This window comes from Pholis gunnellus (genome assembly GCF_910591455.1).
Source record: "Pholis gunnellus genome assembly, chromosome: 13".
NCBI classification, from domain to species: domain Eukaryota; kingdom Metazoa; phylum Chordata; class Actinopteri; order Perciformes; family Pholidae; genus Pholis; species Pholis gunnellus.
In genome coordinates, this window is record NC_136540.1 from 1,182,995 (window position 1) to 1,203,449 (window position 20,455).

General features: G+C 41.8%; 1 protein-coding gene across 1 annotated transcript in view; it reads left to right on the top strand.

Annotated features, from left to right (window-relative positions):
* The first annotated feature begins 666 nt into the window (after positions 1–666).
* The window catches only part of pdlim4 (PDZ and LIM domain 4), a 46,717-nt gene continuing 26,928 nt past the window's right edge, over positions 667–20,455 (top strand). The window contains exons 1-2 of the mRNA XM_079172171.1: positions 667–887; positions 11,095–11,246. Coding sequence (XP_079028297.1) covers positions 795–887; positions 11,095–11,246 — 245 coding nt within the window. The 5' untranslated portion in view covers positions 667–794. The remainder of the gene's footprint in view (positions 888–11,094; positions 11,247–20,455) is intronic.

Here is a 20,455-nt window from a genome sequence, read left to right on the forward strand (position 1 = left end):
CTGTCTGTCTGTCTATCTATCTATCTATCTATCTATCTATCTGTCTGTATGTTTGTCTATTATATATAAAGGTGCAGAAAGAGTTTCTCGCCATTTGATATATTTTTACACCAACAAGGCGGCACATCACCATAGAGTCCAATAACAGTGTCTGGAGTGAATGTTAAAGTAAATACAGAAACTCAGCATTCGGAGGAAAGACTTCAGTCCAACAAATACAACATTTGGCAACACAGGCACACTGACATATTGTTGTAGTTTGCTAACTTGTCAACATGTTCAGGATAAAAAAGTCAAAAGAAGTGGATGTAGAAAGACCTCATGCTGTCTGTATTTCCCCTAATGGTGCAACAATAGGAATTAAATGACACAAGAGAAGGAAAACAACAAGGAAACACAGAAAAACATCCACCAGTTGATGGTGGAACATGGTTCTAGCTGCCCCCCCCCCCCCATTTATTTATCTACCTGCCGTGTTGAAGAACCATCTGATTTATTATTTGGTGATTCACCCCAGGCCAGCCTCCGTCCCGTCCCCTCCCACTCCGTGTCGACCGGCTGGAGGCGGTGCAGGACAACCCCGTCATCCTCCACGTCAAAGCCGGCTTCGTTATTTAAACTTGAATCAAAAGGAGGAGAAGAAGGAACGTGTTTTCTCAGACGGGACAGCGTTGCCTAGCAGCTATAGGCGGAGGATTCGCGCTACTTCACGCGTGGCTTTCTTCTTTCTTTCTTTCTTCCTTGTTTAGCTCGTTCGATCGAGGATCTATCTGTCCGTCGTTATCGACTAAAACATGACCCAGACCGTGACGCTAAAGGGACCCTCTCCGTGGGGCTTTCGGCTGGTGGGAGGACGGGACTTCAGCACACCGTTAACCGTCTCCAGGGTAGGTGAAACCTCCATTCATTGAGCCGGTTTAGACATCTATCATCCGGGTTATGAGTAATGTCAATGACTGGGGCTGAATGCATGAAGGGGGAAGTTTTGAGAAGCGCTTTCCTAATGAATTGATCTTCAATAACAAGTCTGGGATCCCTAATAGCAGTAGTTTATAAGGGAGTTTAGTCTAACAGCTGACAGACGGTGCCGTCTAATCCCTGGCAGCTAAAGTTGCCAATACAATTTAACCATTAATAATAAGATAAAAAAACTTATTTTCATAATTTTAACAACTATGTTAGGGCTGCAACTACCTATTTTCATTGCTGATTAATTTGTCAATTATTGTTTGGTCTATACAATGTCAGAAAAGTCTCTAAAAGTGTTTTTTTTTAGTGCACAACTAAAATATATTCAGTTTACCTTAATAGAATAGTAAATATAACATTTCATATTGACATTTAAGGAGCTGGAATAAAATATTTTTGACATTTTTTTTTATTTGAAAAGTTACTCAAACTGATCAAAATAGCTAACAACTAATCAATTAAACAGCTCTAAACTATATTAAAATCAAATAAATGAAAAAGCCAACAACAATGCCTTTTATGTTTCCATATACTAATCATGTGTCAGCAACTGACTGAGGTGTCGTGATCTTTCTACAACAGATGCATGACATTATATATTATTGTGTGCGTTATTTTAATTAGTCATTGTTAACATTGGTGGTGGTAGTCGTATAGTGTTCATATGAACTTTCCTGACCCACAGAATATGGGTCAAGAGTCAGTGTGCTTGGCAGTGGATCTGGCAGTAGCCAATAGTTCATTGCGGCCAGGATAAACACAGCCCGGTCCTGCTGCAGGGCTTCCAGAAGGAGGAAGGCGGATGGGGGTGGTGGGGTGGTGGGGGTAGTGCTGACATTTGTTTTTCATCAGAGCTCATTGGTGCTGCTGAGGGATACCAGGTGTTGTGCTCAGCTGCATCACCAGCCTCAAACCGACTCTTTAACTACAGGGCCCTAGCACTTCAAACTAGAGGTGTAATTTCTAGATTTACGGCGGGCGATTAACAACTCTGAGAGGAGCAGACGAAATAGCCGAAGGTCACCTGAAGTGCTCTCTGTTGGTTAAACCCACCGCTGTAGTTGTGATGCAACGCTGAGGCGTACTTTGACTCAAAAGCCTCGACGTTGTGGTTTCAACATGAAAGAGTCCCCTCGCTTGCTTGGCGCCTTTTGCTTCTCCAAAGACGACTGCATTTTGCAGCTTGAGGGATTTCCCCTTCATGCTTGATCTTAATGTTTGTCTCTATGTGTTGAGTCTCAAGACAGCATCATGAAATGCAGTCTGGTGGTTTAGTGTGCAGCGACACGAAGTGTGAGGGTTTTATTTGATGTTGTTCAGAACGACTTCTTTTGGGCAACAAAACCACTCGGTCAGGTTTAGAAAAACATGGTTGGTCTTAAAATAACTATGTACAGTTAGGTTTGGGCAACAAAACGAACGTACGGTTTAGTCAACAAAACTACTCGATTAGGTTTAACAAAAACATCATGTTTGGGCTTAAAATCACTGCATAGTTAGGTTCAGGCAACAAAACAAAAGTTAGGTTTAGGCAACAGAATGAACGTTGGGTTCAGGCAACAAAAGTACTCGACTCGGTTTTAGAAAAACATAATTTTTGGGCTAAAAAAAACGACATAGTTAGGTTAAGGCAACAAAATGAACGTTCGGTTTAGGCGACAAAACTACTCGATCAGGTTGAACAAAAACATCATGGTTGGGCTTAAAATAACACGTACAAATCCTGTGTTTTGTTTGTTTGATGCGTGTAATTCATGTGTCCACCACACAAAATGATCCTTACTGGCTTCCCATTGCCATTGTTCTCGTGCTGTGTGACATTAAAAAGAACCAGACAATTCGTGTCCTGGTACACGAAACCAATAGAATACATTATGTGACTATTTCACTATTTACGAGAGTTTCCAAAACAGAAAATGCCCAAGACCAGAGTTAATTTGGAAAAAAGGGAAAAGTCGACACGACATGCAATTGCAGCTCTCTTGTGTTGGTTTCCTGCTGAATTTAAAGTCAACATGTTGCCCAGTGCAGCTTCAGCACATCTCAGGTTTTGTGATGCATACCTTCCTGAATTCTTTAATCATTAGTACAGTTGACAAGTTGCAGTTTCAATGTCAGCAATTTCTTTTTTTGCCACTTCAGTCTGTGCAAACTTGCACGACTGCCAGTGCAGAAACCATGGCATCCGTGCACAGGGAAGGCTTTTGCACTGTGAACATTGCGTAACTAAGTGACGATGGCGTCAGTGAAGGTAATTGCAGGTTGCACTTAACAGACAGTTGCATAGCAAAGACGGCAATAAAAACCAACGCTTGACATGGAATAGCTGCTTGCAGGAGTAAAAAGGGAGTTTCGACTAATTCCTAAATCTTGGCTTTAAAATGAGAGAAGGAAGCAGCTGGTGAGATGCAAGCATATTTATCAAATATGTAATGTCAGAGGCATAAATACACACAGAGTGTTTGGCAGTAAGATCCAGCATTACGCTACCTCCTACAGCTTTCTATCATCCATTACAGAGCAGTTTAGTTAGCGTCTAATTTAAGTCACATGCTCTGAAACATCAGCTGACAACACAAAATGTTATTGGCAGTAATTGTTTTTTGCTGGTATCTAGTACAGTGGTGAAAACATTACAATTACATTTAGTGATAAGTGATTAAAAAAATATATAAATGGTGGGAAAGGAATCCTCTCTCCTCACCTCATGGGAGCTGGTTGTATTCTGAGGTTATAAGCACAGCGTGATTCATTGCCGCTGATATACCGGAGTATCTCCCAAACTTGCTATTTATCACATGCTTGCAACATTCTCGCCGTTCAGTGCATGCCCAAGACGGCAATTACAATGTGTTGAATGGCGACACTGAGAGAGATACATGGAGGGAGAGAGGGAGTGTGCTTTCAGAGAAGGATAGTTAATGTCGTACAGTATTAAAAATGTTCTCTTTGGGGGGCATTTAAGTGTCATGTAGACCTCATACAAGCCAGAGCTCTGTGAAGGTTGTAAAAGTGTCTGCTGGCTCTGTATAACTAGAGGAGATATGGTTTAAGAAGGCAGTAACCTCTGGGTCTGAAAAGTGACGCCTGCATTCTCTCTAGTGTCCACCAGGGGGCGACTCCTCTGGTTGTATAGAAGTCTATGAGAAAATGACTCTACTTCTCTCTTGATTTATTACCTCAGTAAACATTGTAAACATGAGTTTATGGTCTCAATCTCTAGTTTCAAGTCTTCTTCAATACAGCATGATGTTCATTTAATAAATCATAGTCCATTTAGAGTAAAATAGTTCATAAATGTTAATTGTAAATTTAAAAGTATCTTATTTAGTGTTCGATGTGGAAAAAACAAAATGACAATGTGGAAAATCCAAGATGGCAACGGCCTAAAACCAAGATGGCGATAACCAAAAAACCAAGATTGTGATGGCCAAAAATCAATATGTTGATGGCCATAAAACAATGGGGTCCACAAAACCAATGGGTGCATCACGGTGACTACGTCCACTTCTTAAATACAGTCTTTGGTTTTAACACTGGACATAAATGCTCGACCTCATAGATGTGTTTAAGTTTTGCTGTATTTTACGTAATGCCGCCAATCTTGCCTCTACTTTGCATGACAGACAGACAGACCTCCCTTTGTTCCTCCATCTTCTTCTGCCTAAATAAAAGTGAAAGCCTGAAACACCTGCAGTTGGAAACAGAGAAAGTTGTAAATACCAGAAAATCAGTTCTGATGGCAGCAGCTGTTTTTTTCCCCTTAAGGTGATAATGTCCCAGGATAAGCCCATTAGTCTCCCGCCAGCCCATCAAGACTCTAGCCAGTTCATGTCTACTCGACTCTGGAAACATTTTCCCTGACGGTGTGTGTGTGTGTGCAGTAGTAGACTAATAAATGGCATTTGTGTGCATGAGAGGGAACGAGTGGCCGAGAAGCAGAAACATAATAAAACCGCTGATGTAACTGCTGAAGCATTTAGTGAGGTTACGTTGAATATGGCAGCTGTGGTGTAATCTGTGTCAAACCGACGTGACGGCGGAAGGTGACGCAGGACGCTTGTCAGTCGTCTTCTTGACGGGAATTCACAACCGAGTGTTGGGAAAATAATTCTGACACCTTCTTTCACTGTCTGTGACGCTTTCAGACAAACTGCTGTTAGAGGGTTGTTTTGTTCGGGACACCTTCTTGAAATTCTGCATTTTTGCTTGAAAAATGACTTTAACGATCACTTGTCGAAATAGTTTAGGGAGCAGCGATACGACTTCTTCAGCACCCGTACTGACAGGATGATACTTGTGCTTTGGGTATCGGCCGAAGCCGAGTACATAATCTAATACCCGTGTTAAATGAATAAGTCACAGTCCTCACTGTGTGGATTGGAAGAGACTGGGATCTCTTTTATTTGTAAGGAAACATCTGGCTTGATTTAAACATTGCTTTCCTGACTTTGTAAATCTAAATGTAACGAGTAAATACATCAATCAATCAATCAAACTTTATTTCAGACTCAGGGTCCAGATAATAAAAATATAATAAAATTACAAATAAATAAATAAATACATTTACTGAGTTGCTATTTATGTTTAAAACAATAAGCACCAGCAACCTGGTAAAAAAAAATATTTTTTAAATTTACAGGAATTAACAATATAATTTATATACGAACATAGAATCAAATTGAATAGATTGGCCCCATTGTCACTGGTATCGGTATCACTGCGTTCCTTAAATCGATAAAATGTTTCTGCTCTATCCACAACAGAAAACATAACCAACTCTTCATAAAGATGCACATAGTAACTGTTTCATTACTCCACCTGTAGCTCGTCGTATGTAAAGTAATCAGCTTACATATGTAACTGCTCCATCTGAATGGTGTCACATTAGTCCAGGAAATAAAGACGCTGTGGTTCTTCTGTTAATGATGGATTCATTCGTCTTAAATGCTGCTCAGTCGTCATCACCGCCACCAAATCCACCGTCAAAACTGTTCAAAATATATGACAATATACAAAAAGAGCATTTGCATCGCACACAAACTGTAGACACGCAACTGGGAATATGCACAAGCATAAAGAATAAACGTACCTCGCTGGCTGCACACAACAGAGAGGGAAGGAGTCCAGTTCAACGCCATTACATCTTAAAAACGGACAATGTAACTATTGTTTTACAAAATAAATATGAATACAAATAAGTCATATAAATAATCATATGTAAACAAATCAAATAATGAGTTAAAATCAGAGTAGAGTCAAATGAAATCTATCTTAAAATATGCCGATATGTACATTTAAGGTACATTAGGACGCTGTATTTGTTCCTCTTGTCCATATTTCCCCAGAGATCCCGTCCTGGTCTCAATGTAAGTGACGGAGGACAGTGATTGTTTTAAGAAAACCACGAGGACCATGTTGAACCTGTCCTCCAAGAAGATAAAAGAGGAAGAGAGTCATGTAGAATCATCTGTCTTACTCTTTATGCAACGTCTGGTTTCTGAGTTAAGACAAAAACCTTCATTTATCGTTTCATGTTTGTTAAGCTGATTTTTTTTTCTTTTCATTGGAATCCCAGTGCATGACTCAAGAACTCGTATATCTTAGATTGCATCAGCGGTTACACACGTCCAATGAACTCGCTGTCCTTTGTGCCCTTTAATCTCTCGGCGTACGTCCGTCCAGCTACATACCGGAGACGGGACATGTGAGCCGAAGCCACATGGGTCGTTTCTCTGCTGGTTATAACCGTCGGCTTTAGGCCGCTCTCTTCTCCAGGCTGGAATTATAGATGCTGCAAAGCTGCTCGAAAAAACTGAGCAGAAGATAACAGATGGTACTTTCCAAGAATTCCACTTTCGTCAGCAAAGCAAGTTCCTAAAAAAAGGTCTGGGCCAGGAGAGCTCGTCTGGTTATCTCATGAATGAAACTGAGTCTCTGTGATGGATGTTAGCATGGAAAGATGAGCAGATATCTGGTCTTTAAGTACCTCGAATACAGTTTAATAGATAAGCTTTAATGTGAGGACTGAGTGGAAAACATCATGCTGTTATTACTTGTTCGCTTTCGTCGCGGAATCCTCTTGCTTTTCATTTCGCCGCCAATGTTAACAGATTAAAGAGCAGTTTGATTTGACTTTACCTACTTTTTTTTTTAAAACGACAAACCATTGTGACCCGATTCCCTTCAGGTTTGATCTATAAATCATAACAAGAGTGAATTTGTGTTTTAAACAGTGCTTTCCGGACTATTTTTACAGCCATTTCCGCCTCATTTTGTATCATCTTGAAGAGTTAAACCAGTCATATAGAAGAGATATACGTTTGATAAACACAGATTGATTTATGTATGAGTTATTGAAAACATACACAGATCAAATAATGAATTCAGGTGGAGTTAACAGGCTTTCTCATATTTTATCTTTTTCCTCTCATCAGTAAAACAAGTCAGCCTTTTATATTAGATACGATGATATAATACGAACATTCAGGCTTCCTCATGGGACTCAAAGATGTGCTGCAGATAAACGTGTTCAATTAAGAGACGATGGGAGAAATTCTGCAAATTTATTTGGCAACCCTAATAAAATTGCAAACTCTTTCTTCCTGTGGGCTCTCACTTCCTTAATAGATGTAAATTATTTGAAGTGTTATAATACCGTCAACACCCAAAAGAAGAAAAAAAATATATGATATCAATTTTAGGTCATATCGCCCACACTCGGAATAAAGCGAGTTTTGAATGATGTGCTTTCATGTCGTCTTGTGTCGCCAGAAACACGCGTTTCTTTGTATTTGTATTTGCTGCAAGAACTGCAAATGATCTGAAACATGATTTTTGGGACGCTTTTACAATCATACCCAACATACTGAAGCATGAGACGGTGATAATAAAGACGAAGAGGAAACTCCTCATGCAAAAGAGCCAGAATTATTACTTATCTGACTACACGTTAAAGGGATTGCTGCACCTGGTGATGAGTAATATCGATGAGTATTAATAGTGAGTAATATCATGCTCTTTCTAGACGTACACAGATGCATTACAGACTGTAATTGACTCTTTTCATGGTTTCATGGTGATAACCTCACCCCCGAGGCTGTGTAGTGACTTTGCAGAGCGTTGCTGAGGTCATATCCATGGTTGTTGTTATCGCGGGGCCAAAAAAGCAAACAAAGGCTTTTTGACACGTTGCCAGGAATTATTCTCTGCAGCAGAAAAGCTTCTCTGTGGGATTCAAGCACGAGAAAAACATCTTTAATGCAAACAGCTTATGTTCAACCAACCAGTAAGTGTTGGTGGTTTGATGGTCAAAAGACATAAGAACCAGAATCCTATTGTTCCAGACCGTAAACTCTTATATATTCTAAGCTACTGTAAGATATTTTATTTAGTTTCCTTTTAGTCAAATGCTCTGAGTCAGTTTGAGTTCCCTCTGGTAAACAGTTGGGCAGTGTGTATGTCTAGGGCTTTTATTGTGAAAGGTAAGAATGGGATTTAAGCTTTACTGATCTTAAGGTGCTATTTTGAGCAAATTTGGATAAGTTTGTTAAATTTATTGTCCTTCTTTTGTCTAGAAACCGCTTCACATTCGTTCACAACAGCTTCTAACTCGTCCCGATATAACTCTTAATTATCTACAGTGACAGTGTTGTTTTTAAGGCGACCGTCATCGCTCATGTTTAAACCTATATTTTAGTTTTAGCTCGACAACATGAAGCTAGTAAAAGGGGATCACTCAGATTTGGTTACTACATGTGGTTTCATGTGAGTAGGAAGACAAAAATAAAAATAAATGTTTGTAGTGCCACAGAGTGAAAACATAATTAGAGAAGCTTTGTAGAGTTGAGCCATTACATCACACTACATCCGCAGTGTAAATATAGCACATTGTGATTATGTCTGAAACACGTAACGCTGTACTCTCCTTATATTACGGGAATGTTTGTCCTCTAGTGACAACCTCAGTGCTACCACAGTGTGTGTGTGTGTGTGTGTGTGTGTGTGTGTGTGTGTGTGATTCATACCCTGCTATTCATGGTCCGACCCTGAGGTGATATAAGTCACTCTGTGTGTGTGTGTGTGTGTGTGTTTGGGGGGGGTGTATGGACTTCGGCCCACTATGACACAACCCAGGCACAAACCCAAGACACACACACACACACACACACACACACACACACACATTTAAAGACTAACTGCACACTAAAACATGTTGTTAAGCTATAAACTAAATGATAAAACTGTACTGTGATGAAACGCATCAATGCTGGTGTTGATATTGACATTTCTTACCAAATTTATGGTTAGCTCGCTAGTTAGCTTGTTAATTCCACCATGTTTTTATTCAAACGTTTGCTGGCTAGTTAGCTCGCTAGTTAGCTCGCTAGTTAGCTTGTTAATTCCACCATGTCATTTATTCAAACGTTTGCTGGCTAGTTAGCTCGCTAGTTGGTTTTATCTCTCAGCCCTTTGAGGACTTTTTTAGCATTTTTCATAATGATCCATTGGGTGGACTTATTATATTTCCTCAGTTGTGTAGTTTATGTCCAATTTCCACCAATGCAGAACAAGAATAAAGTGAGTTTAGGTGAGTTTACTTTCCCTGTGATTCACTTACACACATTTCCCACAATGCCTCTGACCTCTCAGTTTACAGGAACTGAGTCAGGGACATTTGGGTGGTCAGAGGCTGTAAATTATGAATTCCACGTCTGAACCACACGACTCAGCTATTAGCGCTTCATGGAGCGTGAACTTGTGTGCCTTTGCTCTTAAAAAACGCTCTTCCCGGTTAGCGAGGCTGCTTCTCTTGCACAAGCAGATCCTCTGTTCATTATTCCAGACAATAATATCTTAATTTATCTTGGATTAAACCACCGATATCTGGTTTCACCGTTCCAAAAACAATACGTCTTAATGTGCTTAAGAAGAGGCTTTATATTAATTAATTAATATAAATATTAATTATATTGAGTCACTATTGTCAAATCCAACTCTTATGCCACAGATTGTGCTTCAAATTCCTCCAAAAACATGATGACAAACAGCGATTACATCCAGCCGCTGAGAATGTCCTCACATTTAATGGTTGGGGAAAAATGCAGTCAAACTAATACTCGTGCGTGTCGTAGCTTCACAGCATGTGAAAGGCCGGAGACTTTATGGCAACTGTTCACATTTTATTACATTTTTTGATTCATTAAAGGCAGTTTGCTGCCAGCGACTGTTTTACTGTGGATGTCTTGGTTTGATGATTTGATTGGTAGTTTATTCTCATGTATTTGAGCCAAAACCGACCATTCATAGGCCTGCAGACAGGGACATTTGTGTGTTTAATAATGGATAATTGTTATCATGTGTGACTTAGTGTGTCTGTGTAAGTGAAACACACCCACCTTCCCCAAATTCCTCCTCACCCCTGCTCACCCCTCCGCCTCCCTGTGGGGCGGGCTCAGATGTCCACGGACCGCTGTGTCTCTGGAATAAAAGGATCACAGCGAGGAAACCTGCTCACTGTCCAGCGGCTCAAACATAATCTCCAAAATGAAAGCGATGTTGGACGTGTTTTACAAGATCAAAGCGATTCGAATCAGTGGGACAAAAGGAACATATTGAGCAGATGTTTGCAAATGAATCTGACATTACCCAGAGACAGTTGAGGTTCAAGGTTCAAATGCAAACAAACACAATGCAAAGTAGCTTAAAAAACGATCCACTGAGAGGCTTTATTCTGATGCGACTGCTGAGTGATCATGAAGTTAGTTAGTTTTTAACTGAGCTTTCAAAAGGCGAGGCGTGTAAAAATGTTCCAGTTCTTTCCGAATATTTCACCACCTCCAAAAAAACTAAACTCTTGAGTGGCCTCTCACTTCTCAGTGTCGTTGTTGCTGGCTTTTGAGAAAGTAAACCTCGAGCGCTGCCCAAGGCAATATTACATAAATCAAACAAGGCCTCCGTGTTGACAACTCCCACGCTAATACTCTTTTTCTTTCTTTCTTTCTTTTTGTCTTTCTTCCTGACTGACAGGTTGACACCACTTATAACGGCTCTTTCTTTTCTTTGTGCTTGGATCGCTGTGTGTGTGTGTGTGTGTGTCTGTGTGTGTGTGAATGTTTCCTCCAGGTGACACCAGGCAGCAAGGCAGCCCAAGGTGACCTGTGTCCGGGCGACACCATCCTGGCGATCAATGGCGACAACACGGAAATCATGACGCACATGGAGGCTCAGAACCGGATCAAAACCTGCACTCAGCAGCTGACGCTCAACATCAGCAGGTACGAGAGAGAGCGACCTACAGCCGGGTTGACTTGTTGTGACGGTAACATGATATTCGGTTTGCCGTCTGCCTGATTCCATGTGAACGCGGCATTATTCCATTCACAACACCATTACAATGTAGTTTACTGTATTTCTACTGTAATTGCTTGCAGACTTATTTTTTTTTCCACCGAGGATGACTGATGGGAACTATGACGTTCAGAGTGAGTGGATGCCAGGGGATAAAAATACCAACATCAGTCGTCACGGCGTTGACCGTCAGCAGAGGCTGCTCATGCTTTTTGCTTTGAGGCTCATTAAGTGCATTTAATTGAACATCTTGATTATTATTTTTTATGACTACGGTCATTTACTGCCTCTCGAATGGGAACCCATATCGGTCCAGTCATGCGGACGGATGACGGGTTTCACGGCAGGTTTTAAACGACCGACTCTCTGCTCCTATAGCGAGCTGTCACGGTCAATGAGGCTTGTTGCGACGGCGACCTTTTAGAAATGGATTTCACAGCTCGATGTTGCGCATTATATCAGTTCATGGGGTGGAAAAAAATTAGCTTTCAATTGCTCTGCGTCATTTTTAGACCGAGCATGCCCAAGGATGGATGGATTCGGCCTTAGGCGGAGGACAGGAGCAACATGCTTCTGTCAACATAGCCAAGTGGAAATCATCCATCTGAAGAGTTAATGACAGAGAGGCCGAGGGGGAGACGGAGAATAACCAAGGAAAAAAACTGAAATGTCAGTCGCTTCCCACATTTCTATTAGACGGTTTGCTCGGGGTTGCCAGATCCTAGAGGTAGCCAAAATTTGGCAACCTCAGATGAGGAACACTCTGTGGTTTTTAGCCTCAGTTACAAGTGACAACTGCCAACTGGGCGCTTCAGCTCTGTCCTTTTAGGGCAGCGGTCTCGCTCCTGTAATGGTTTGCAGTGTGAAGTTGGCTTCCAGACACAGTGGAAATAAGAATCGCTCTCTGAGTGATCAGATAAGTGAAGATTCACACATGCAGGGACTCCGAAATCAGACGCAGAAGCACTTTTCCTCTGTTTTTCTTTGCACTGTATTTGTGTTTTTATAGCACGTTCTTTAGGGACCAATCCCAATGTCCCCCCAATACAGCTTTATTTATAGGCCGAGCATGCACGAAGGCGTTTATGCTCAGCGTGCTGTGCGTTGCATTATTCTAACTAAATATACAGTGAAGAAGCAAGAAGACATTGAGTGTAACCGGCAAAGTTATTTTGGTTATTTACTTAAACTCTATTCGTGGACTATAGTTCCAGGGGGACCTCATGTATATGTATGTGTACATGTATATTATTATATAGGACTATTTCTGTTTATATAATACTCACAAGAGTCTCATTGCTGTGTAGCTCCTGAATTAGCACTCAATGGCGTTAAAACCTTCATTTAGCCTTCATAACTCTCCACTAGGAAAGGGGCAGAAAAAAACACGCAACAAATAGTAATTTGCAATTATTATAAATTACTAGAGGTTCTTGATGCTTTAATCTCGAAAACAAAGTGACTTTAGGATGAAATCATGCCCACAAAGAAGCCACCAGACACACTGTGGTCCTGCTGTTCATCAACCGCCCTTAGTTTTGCCCCAGAAACCGGCAGGATAGCAGCACAGCGGAGGCAGAACAAGGCCGGCTGCTGGTATGTGACCTTTCTGCACTATATTGCTGAGTAATTACGGTGTGAACCGCCCTGCTGCTGGACAGGATGAGGGTCAGAGAGGGAGAGCGTGCACCTCTGGCCCCAGAGCTGAAATGAACCACCGATGAAGGGAAGACAGAACAACAAGCAGAAGAAGAAAAAAGGAGAATTTTAAAGATGGGTATGAAGGTTTAGGAAGCCAAGTAGAGGAGCGGTGAGAAAACCTCCAACGCTTTTTTAACAGCCAACATTTTCTGCTGGGTGCATCGTTGGAAATTAAATTACACGGCGAAGCTCAAAGTTGAATTTCTCCCCCCTGAGATAGAGGACATGAGTCACCACAAGTTTTTTTTAAATAATCTTTGAATATTCCTGCTTGACATTGTGGAAAACGGAGACTCTTCCAAGGCTGCTTATGAGTAAAAGTCTCATGTTTTCCAATTATTTGCAACCCATAGTGCGGCGATTAAAGCGTGGCATTTGGCGTCCTGGACATCTAGTGTGAGCTAGATTTTTTTTTCCCAGGACAAATGCAGCACAGGAAGTGGTGTTAATAAACAGCAACGGTCACTATGACTGAGCTGACAAACAACGTGAAGCCACGTGCATGAGCTCAAACGTCCAACTGGATCAAGTAGGTCACAGTTTTGGCTGCTATACTCATTAACCACCAAAACACAATGGGAATAGTGCATAAATAGGAAAAAGGCACCATGCAAAGAAACAGTTTATCTCAGAAATCACTATCTGTTTTCTGGTTTTTGTTAATTATCCAGGAAATGGGGACTCGTCGAAAGTGATGTGATCAGAGAGCTCCTAAATCCAGGAAGTGAGTCAGCATTTATGCACTTCCTGTTCCCTCGTCTAGAAGTCAATGTGTTTTTTTGAATTTTTGGTTATATGTCTGAGATAAGGTCTGTGTTTAACACAACACCTGCTCTAAAGGATGAACTGATCAGATGTTAGTGGTCAAAGGCTACTGGGATCACATATAAGACGTTTTTGGCCACAACTTAATAATTATGACAATTTCAAACAAAAAGGATAAAATGATGACATTTTGGACAGACATGAATGTGAACAACATGACTGGTTGGTGGAGCCGTACACCAACGATTTCACTTTCTGTTTGATGCCACATTTGTTTGTCATTGGCTGTAAATTACTGTGGAATCTGACATTCAAGCAAAACAAGTGCGGTCAGCTCAAAGAATCCAGATCAGGCGATTATGTAATAGGCCGAGTCCTCAATTGTGGGCTACAGCAATAATTGAGGATTATTTAATTGAAACCACGGATTCTGGAGTCGAAAAATCTTAAGAAAACATGTTGAGTGACTCAAAGAACTCACGCTGACTCACTGAAAAATAATATTTCAGAGGACACCAGTTTTGGCCGTCATTAAAAGACGTCGCCATAAAATACAGAGTCACAGACGGAGAAACAGGAGACCTGTAATTTAGTGTTTCTGCCGATGGACAAATATATGAGTCTACACGTCTGCTGTGAACCAAAATTACAGAACACTGGATTCATCTGAGCCCGAGGGCTTATATAAAACAAGAATGTCTCTTTGCAACTTCTCAGCATTTATTACTTTCATAACCCCCATTTTTTTTTTAATAATTCCTATTACGGAGCATTTAAGAGCGTCGGGGGGGGGGGGGGGGGGTTGTGCTCCGGGAAGCTCGTGAAAGCTGAGTAAGAAAGAAAGAGGCTTCTGGAAAATTTGGGCCGGCAGCTGTCCTCAAAGAATGCTGTCATTAAAGGAAAATTCAACATTCAAATGCTCACATGTCTTTAGATGTCATTAATCTTGTTCGTCCATTCTCGTGAACGTAATATCTCAGGAACGCCTCGAGGGAATTTCTTTCAATTTGGCTCAAACGTCCACTTGCACTCAAGGATGATTTGATTTTAATTTGGTTGTCAAAAGTCACGGTGACCTCGCAAAACACGTTTTTTTGGCCTTAACCAGGAGATTCTGAAAAGTGAAGCCTTAAACCTGCACTCTCTCTTCTGACCAGAAGTCTGGTCCTATAGAAGTCTATGAGAAAATGACTCTACTTCTCTCTTGATTTATTACCTCAGTAAACATTGAAAACATGAGTTTATGGTCTCAATCTCTAGTTTCAAGTCTTCTTCAATACAGCATGATGTTCATCTAGTAAATGATGGTCCATTTAGAGTCAAACAGTTCATGAATGCTAATTGTAACGTTTTGGTCGCCTAAAAGTGCCTTATTCAGTGTTCGGTTGTACTTAGCTCCGCACTCTTGTGTATACTTCTGGTTGCAAAAAAAGAAGGTGGCGAAGGGCAAAAACCAAGATGGAGACCGGTAAAACCAAAATGGTGATGTGCAAAAAACAAGATGGCGACGACCTAAAACCAAGCTAGCGACAGGCTAAATCCAAGATGGCAATGGCCAAAAACCAAGATGGCGACGGCCTAAAACCAAGCTTGCAAAGGGCAAAAACCAAAATCATGGACACATGGACACAAATCTGGATGGATAAAACGTCCAAAATAAGACGTCTGTCCGTGGCAAATAAAGGAAAAATCGAAATTAGGGATTTTTTAATTAGTTTTTTTCAACCCTGTACATCAAAATGAAGCACAATAATAAAGTCGAACGTGACCACTGGTGTCTCATGATGAAGGTGGGAAACTCTTGAGACTATGAGGGGCACAGCAAATGAAATTCACAACATTTTAAAGCTTATACATTTGTGAGAAAAACGAAAGAGAAACTGTAAAAAAGACGGTGCTCTGAGGTCACCACAGCTTTCCATTTTCCATCAGGCCTCCCTGCTGATGCAGGCCTGTCAGCGCTCCACTGTGAGGTGAAACACCCGCCCGAGTTTCTGTTAGTTCCTGGCGTCAGTGATCTAATGGAGCTGTGTCGTCTCGCTGAGGAGGAAAAAGAAATTGCCGCCACTCCCGCCACGCACACTGTCCGGGTTCACTGTAGTGTCAGATGGCCGTTGACGGAAGGAAACCTCCACGTTCTTCTTTTTATTCATCATTCTTTTGACCTCTTCATCATCCCTGACCTCCATGTACCACCATTCTCCCTCTCCAAACCTAAATCCCACTCCACTCATTCACTGTTTCTTCTTTTCTTTTAAATATCTCCACTTCTTCCAACCTGCCTTCACCTCCCTGCAGTTTGCCTCCTTCTGCCAGAGGTTATTGGAGAAAGCCATGTGGTCGCAGAGGCCCGATGGCGGTTTGGATGTGTTTCCACCGCCGGTCAGGCTTTTCGGAAAGAGTCGTGCTGGGGTGGCAAGTTAAATGTGCTGAGAAATGAGTCATGATGCCTGAGCTGAGTGTGTTTCTCTGACTGCGTGTCTTGTTCCCGTGAAGCCCTGCTGTTCTTGTTTTGATTTGAATTACTGTTGAAAAGTAAATTCAGGATTACGTTCAGGCTGTCAGGAAGCTTGAGCTGCAGATGGTTTAGAGTTTAATGGGTCAGTTCACCCAAAATAACCCCAAATATACTTTTAGTTTTAGTTTTGTTTGCTCTGGGATTGTTGCTTCTAACCATAGACTGTATATAAGAAGTGGACTGACATCGTGACATCGGCGTGATGGTCTGTGGACTGACGTTTTGAAGCCTAGAGTTTGGCGATTTGGCCGTCGCCATCTTGGCTTTTTGCAAACCAATGAATGTGAATAGGAGCTATGGTTGAAAGAAAATAGTTCCTCCATGAAACTGCTCCCAACAAGGTGTGTGGATTATCTTGAGTAACCGGGTCATGATTTCTGGAAAGAGATATTGTTGTTAAGTTTTTCAAATGTATTGTTTGTGCTGCTTTGAGCACCACAAGCAGATTGCCTTAAAGTGCCATCATATTGAAGAGGTGGCAGACATCTCTACGGCAGATATGTACAAAACTCACCAGAACAATCTAGATTGTTAGACCTGCAGCAGTGAGGGGTTTGATAGTATGAGAGGTTTAGCTGAAGTGAAATGCATGTACAGTAGTGAGTGCATATCTGAGACCTGAAGACCTGCTCAGGATCTGGAGAGTAAAATCAAAGTAAAACACAGCTCAGAGGCTTCAGCAGGACTCATAGGACACGTAGTCCAAGCTCTGGAGGATTTGCTCTCTGCTGCCTCGCGTCGACTCAAGGACCTGTGACTCATGGCTGAGGAATTATACACGAGGCTGCACGGGACCAAATGAACAAGGGACTCCAGCTGGGATGAAGATATAAAAGAAACCTCCAAAGAACCCAACTCCCCCCTCTCCGACCAGCATCGCTGCCTTCTCCTCCTTCATCCCTCCATCGCATCATTCCTCTCTCGCTCTCCCAAGGTCTCCTTTTTTGTGGTGGTTCGAAACGCAACATCAATGGAGTTTGAGAGGCTGCGTTGCAGAAAGGGAGGACGGGGGAGACCACAAACCTCCCTCCCCTTTTGCTCTCTTGCATTGATCCTGTCGTCAATCAGATCAGTCTGGTCTCATCTAGCGTTCATGGCTATTCGTACGAAAAAGGAATGTATAAAAGGAAGGAAGAATAAAAACATCAGAAGCACACACAGGGTGGGCGGAAGTGGAAGGGTCCTACAAACGCCGATCTTTGACCCAGGAGACCGATGTTCGTTCACAATGTGAAACGAGAAGTCACGTAACTTGCTTACTTCAGCAACGCCACCTCCGTAGTCATTCTAACCCAAACGACGATGTTTTCCTAAACCTAAGAAAGTAGTTCGGTTGCCTAAACCTAACTAAGTGTTTGACGATCTTTCACTAAACCTAACCAAGTACTTTTGTACTAAGTTGTTTCCTGTAAAGACAGAAGTTAATTTTGAAAAGACTGTATGCGTGTAACAAGTGGAAACTGAACTCTGTTGCTTGATTTCGTAGGAAATCCCACAAATAATGAGAAGTAACTTTTGGTCAGATATCATATGAACCGCTGTGTGACGATACGTTGCTCAGATTCAGAGTCCCCCCCCCTCAGATCTGCAGACGAGAGCCTCATAAATCTTCTATGTAATGTGTTTGTCTCTCTTTACTCCCTGAAGAGACAGCATTTTAAATCTTCTCACATTACAAAATAACACAGGACCTGCTCCAGTGGTAAAAAGGGCTGAAAACTGGCCTGGTTTCTGATGGGTTTGACGGAGCGAAGCATGACTCCCCAGTGAACCCTGAAACGATCCGTGATCAGCCACATCTTAATTAGAGGGCACTTGGGTATTTTTCAGTCGTCCGTCTCGTGCTCCTCCTCGAACACGGTGATGCTGTGCAGCCAAAGTAAACTCAGCCCACCGCTCCGAAAAACCAGATTTCCACAATCAGGAAATTAAACCTGGCAGTGGGAGGTCAGGCAAGGGAAAATATGACCAGAGGACCAGAGACTTTCTTATTATTCCTCTTTTTCTTTCTTTCCATTTGTCTTTATTCAATCTCGACATTGATGCATGCAGTTAAGAGCAGAAGGGGAGCGTAAGGGGTGAAAAACCAAAGACGACACTTTAAAATACAATGAGGCCGTAACTATTCACCCGTGTCCTATTTATCATTGTGAATCTGTATTTAGAAAGAGATCTGTTTTCTCACAGCACTCCTGGCAAAGCAGCTAGACAGAGGAAGGAGAAGAAAAGATGAGATAAAGCCACTCAGTCTGCAAATAGATGATCTGGTTCATAGATCATCACAAGGTATTTCCAGACTAGGGGAGGAGATTTACTGCTCAGGCTGGATTTTTATTGTGGATCATAAAAAAGAAAAACTAGACTTACATTGAGAGAAAGACGAGGCTGAGAGATTCGTCACTGACTCAATACTGCAAACAGAATATAACAACACAGTTGTTCATTGTAACTGACCGAACTGCTGTGCAGCAGATTGTTTCTGCCCGCTGTGTGTTACATTACATTTAAAGATCCTCTAAAACAGTTTCATTCCTGGAAGAAATACAAGTAATGACAACTAACTTTCACCCTTTTAAAACACTGTTACAAAGTGCTCTACAATATAACAGAACATGTCAAAAATACACCGAGAATTAAATAAACTAAGCGCCAAAACTAAACACATCAAAACAGAGATTAAAAACAAACTAAAATGACGTAAAAAACACAAATTTAATCACATTCTAAAAAGTTTATGTAAGAATCTGGACCTCGATTCAACAAGGAACGACGCATCCGAGGCTCTTATTGTGCGAGACGGGACATGGGGCCTCTCAGGGCTTTGTACATAATCAATAATATCAAGCAACAGGTTTCAGCTGCAGAGTTTGGGATGAGGTGCAGGTATTGTTTTGTGATGCCAGAGAGCAAGAATGTAATCAACGTGGATAACGGTTTCTAGATATAAACTAGATTACATTCAGTTGTGAGTATGAAGCCGTATAACCGAAATAAACAGCAGCTGTCTACAGTGTAATGAGTGCAGCAGTGGGATGTAACTCACAGTTTCCACTCATGCCTCTGCGTTCACATCTCCGTTATTATGAACGGATGCTAAATGGCTAAAATGTCATTTCAAATAGGCCTCTTCAGACTGAACTTTCCCTCGTGTCAATAGGCTGTTTGTGTCCTAACCGTCGAAAACATGAAGGCTTTCTGGTGGAGGGGGGGGGGGGGGGGGTTATCATCCTACGCAGTCCACCAGACACTCGCCGCCTCATAAGAGCTTCCCCGATAGCAACACCTCCGCGGTTCATATCTGAAGCATTGCCTCAGCCCGGCCAAACGCCGTGCCAGCTGCAGCTGGATGACCTCACCTCTCTGGACGTCAACGCTCCCTCGCTGTGTGGTCGGACGGGTCGGTGCACGCTCGCGGTTAATAGTCTTCATGCCTCCGTGGAAGGAGGTGTGAAAGAAGAGAGGACAGCGCACACACACAGAGAGACATTGATCCTTTCGTTACTCTGCGTGATGTCCTGGTGTTACCCTTTTTTGCAAGTTGGATGCTTTCCCACTGAACCGCCGATACCATGGCGACGAAAAAACCTCCCAACCCGAAGGAACCCAAAGAATTGTTGTTGTTTGATACGACAGGCAAACCGCCACTACTTCAACGCATAACTCAAAACTGAAAGAGGAATGCAAGTGGAGCGTTGAGTGATGCCATTGGAGATTAATCGCAATGTTTTTATCAGCCTGAGAAATAGGTTGCACGCCATTAACTTCACTAAAGCGTTTAATTCTCTGGAAATGCGTGTGCATGCACAGTAGGCCCCTTTCAGCAGAGCTGTAAATAATCTATTTTATCATTGCTGCCAGTCAGTAAATCATTATCTTTTTTTGTAAGGAAATGCAACTGGAGTCAATTACAGGAGGGGGAGGGGAAGGCTCAGATACCACTAATTCAGTTATCATTACTTTTGATAAATCTTTGGCCCAAAATGCAATGTTTTCCCTTTCCAAAACCTGGACTCCTCAAAGAGTGGAGTCATGATGTGATAATGACTTTATCTTCGTACCAATGGGAGGAGGCCCGAACGACGCTGTATCCCATTCCTAATGTGAATACCTGCCAAATGCACAAAACCACATCTTCACATGCACATACATGCA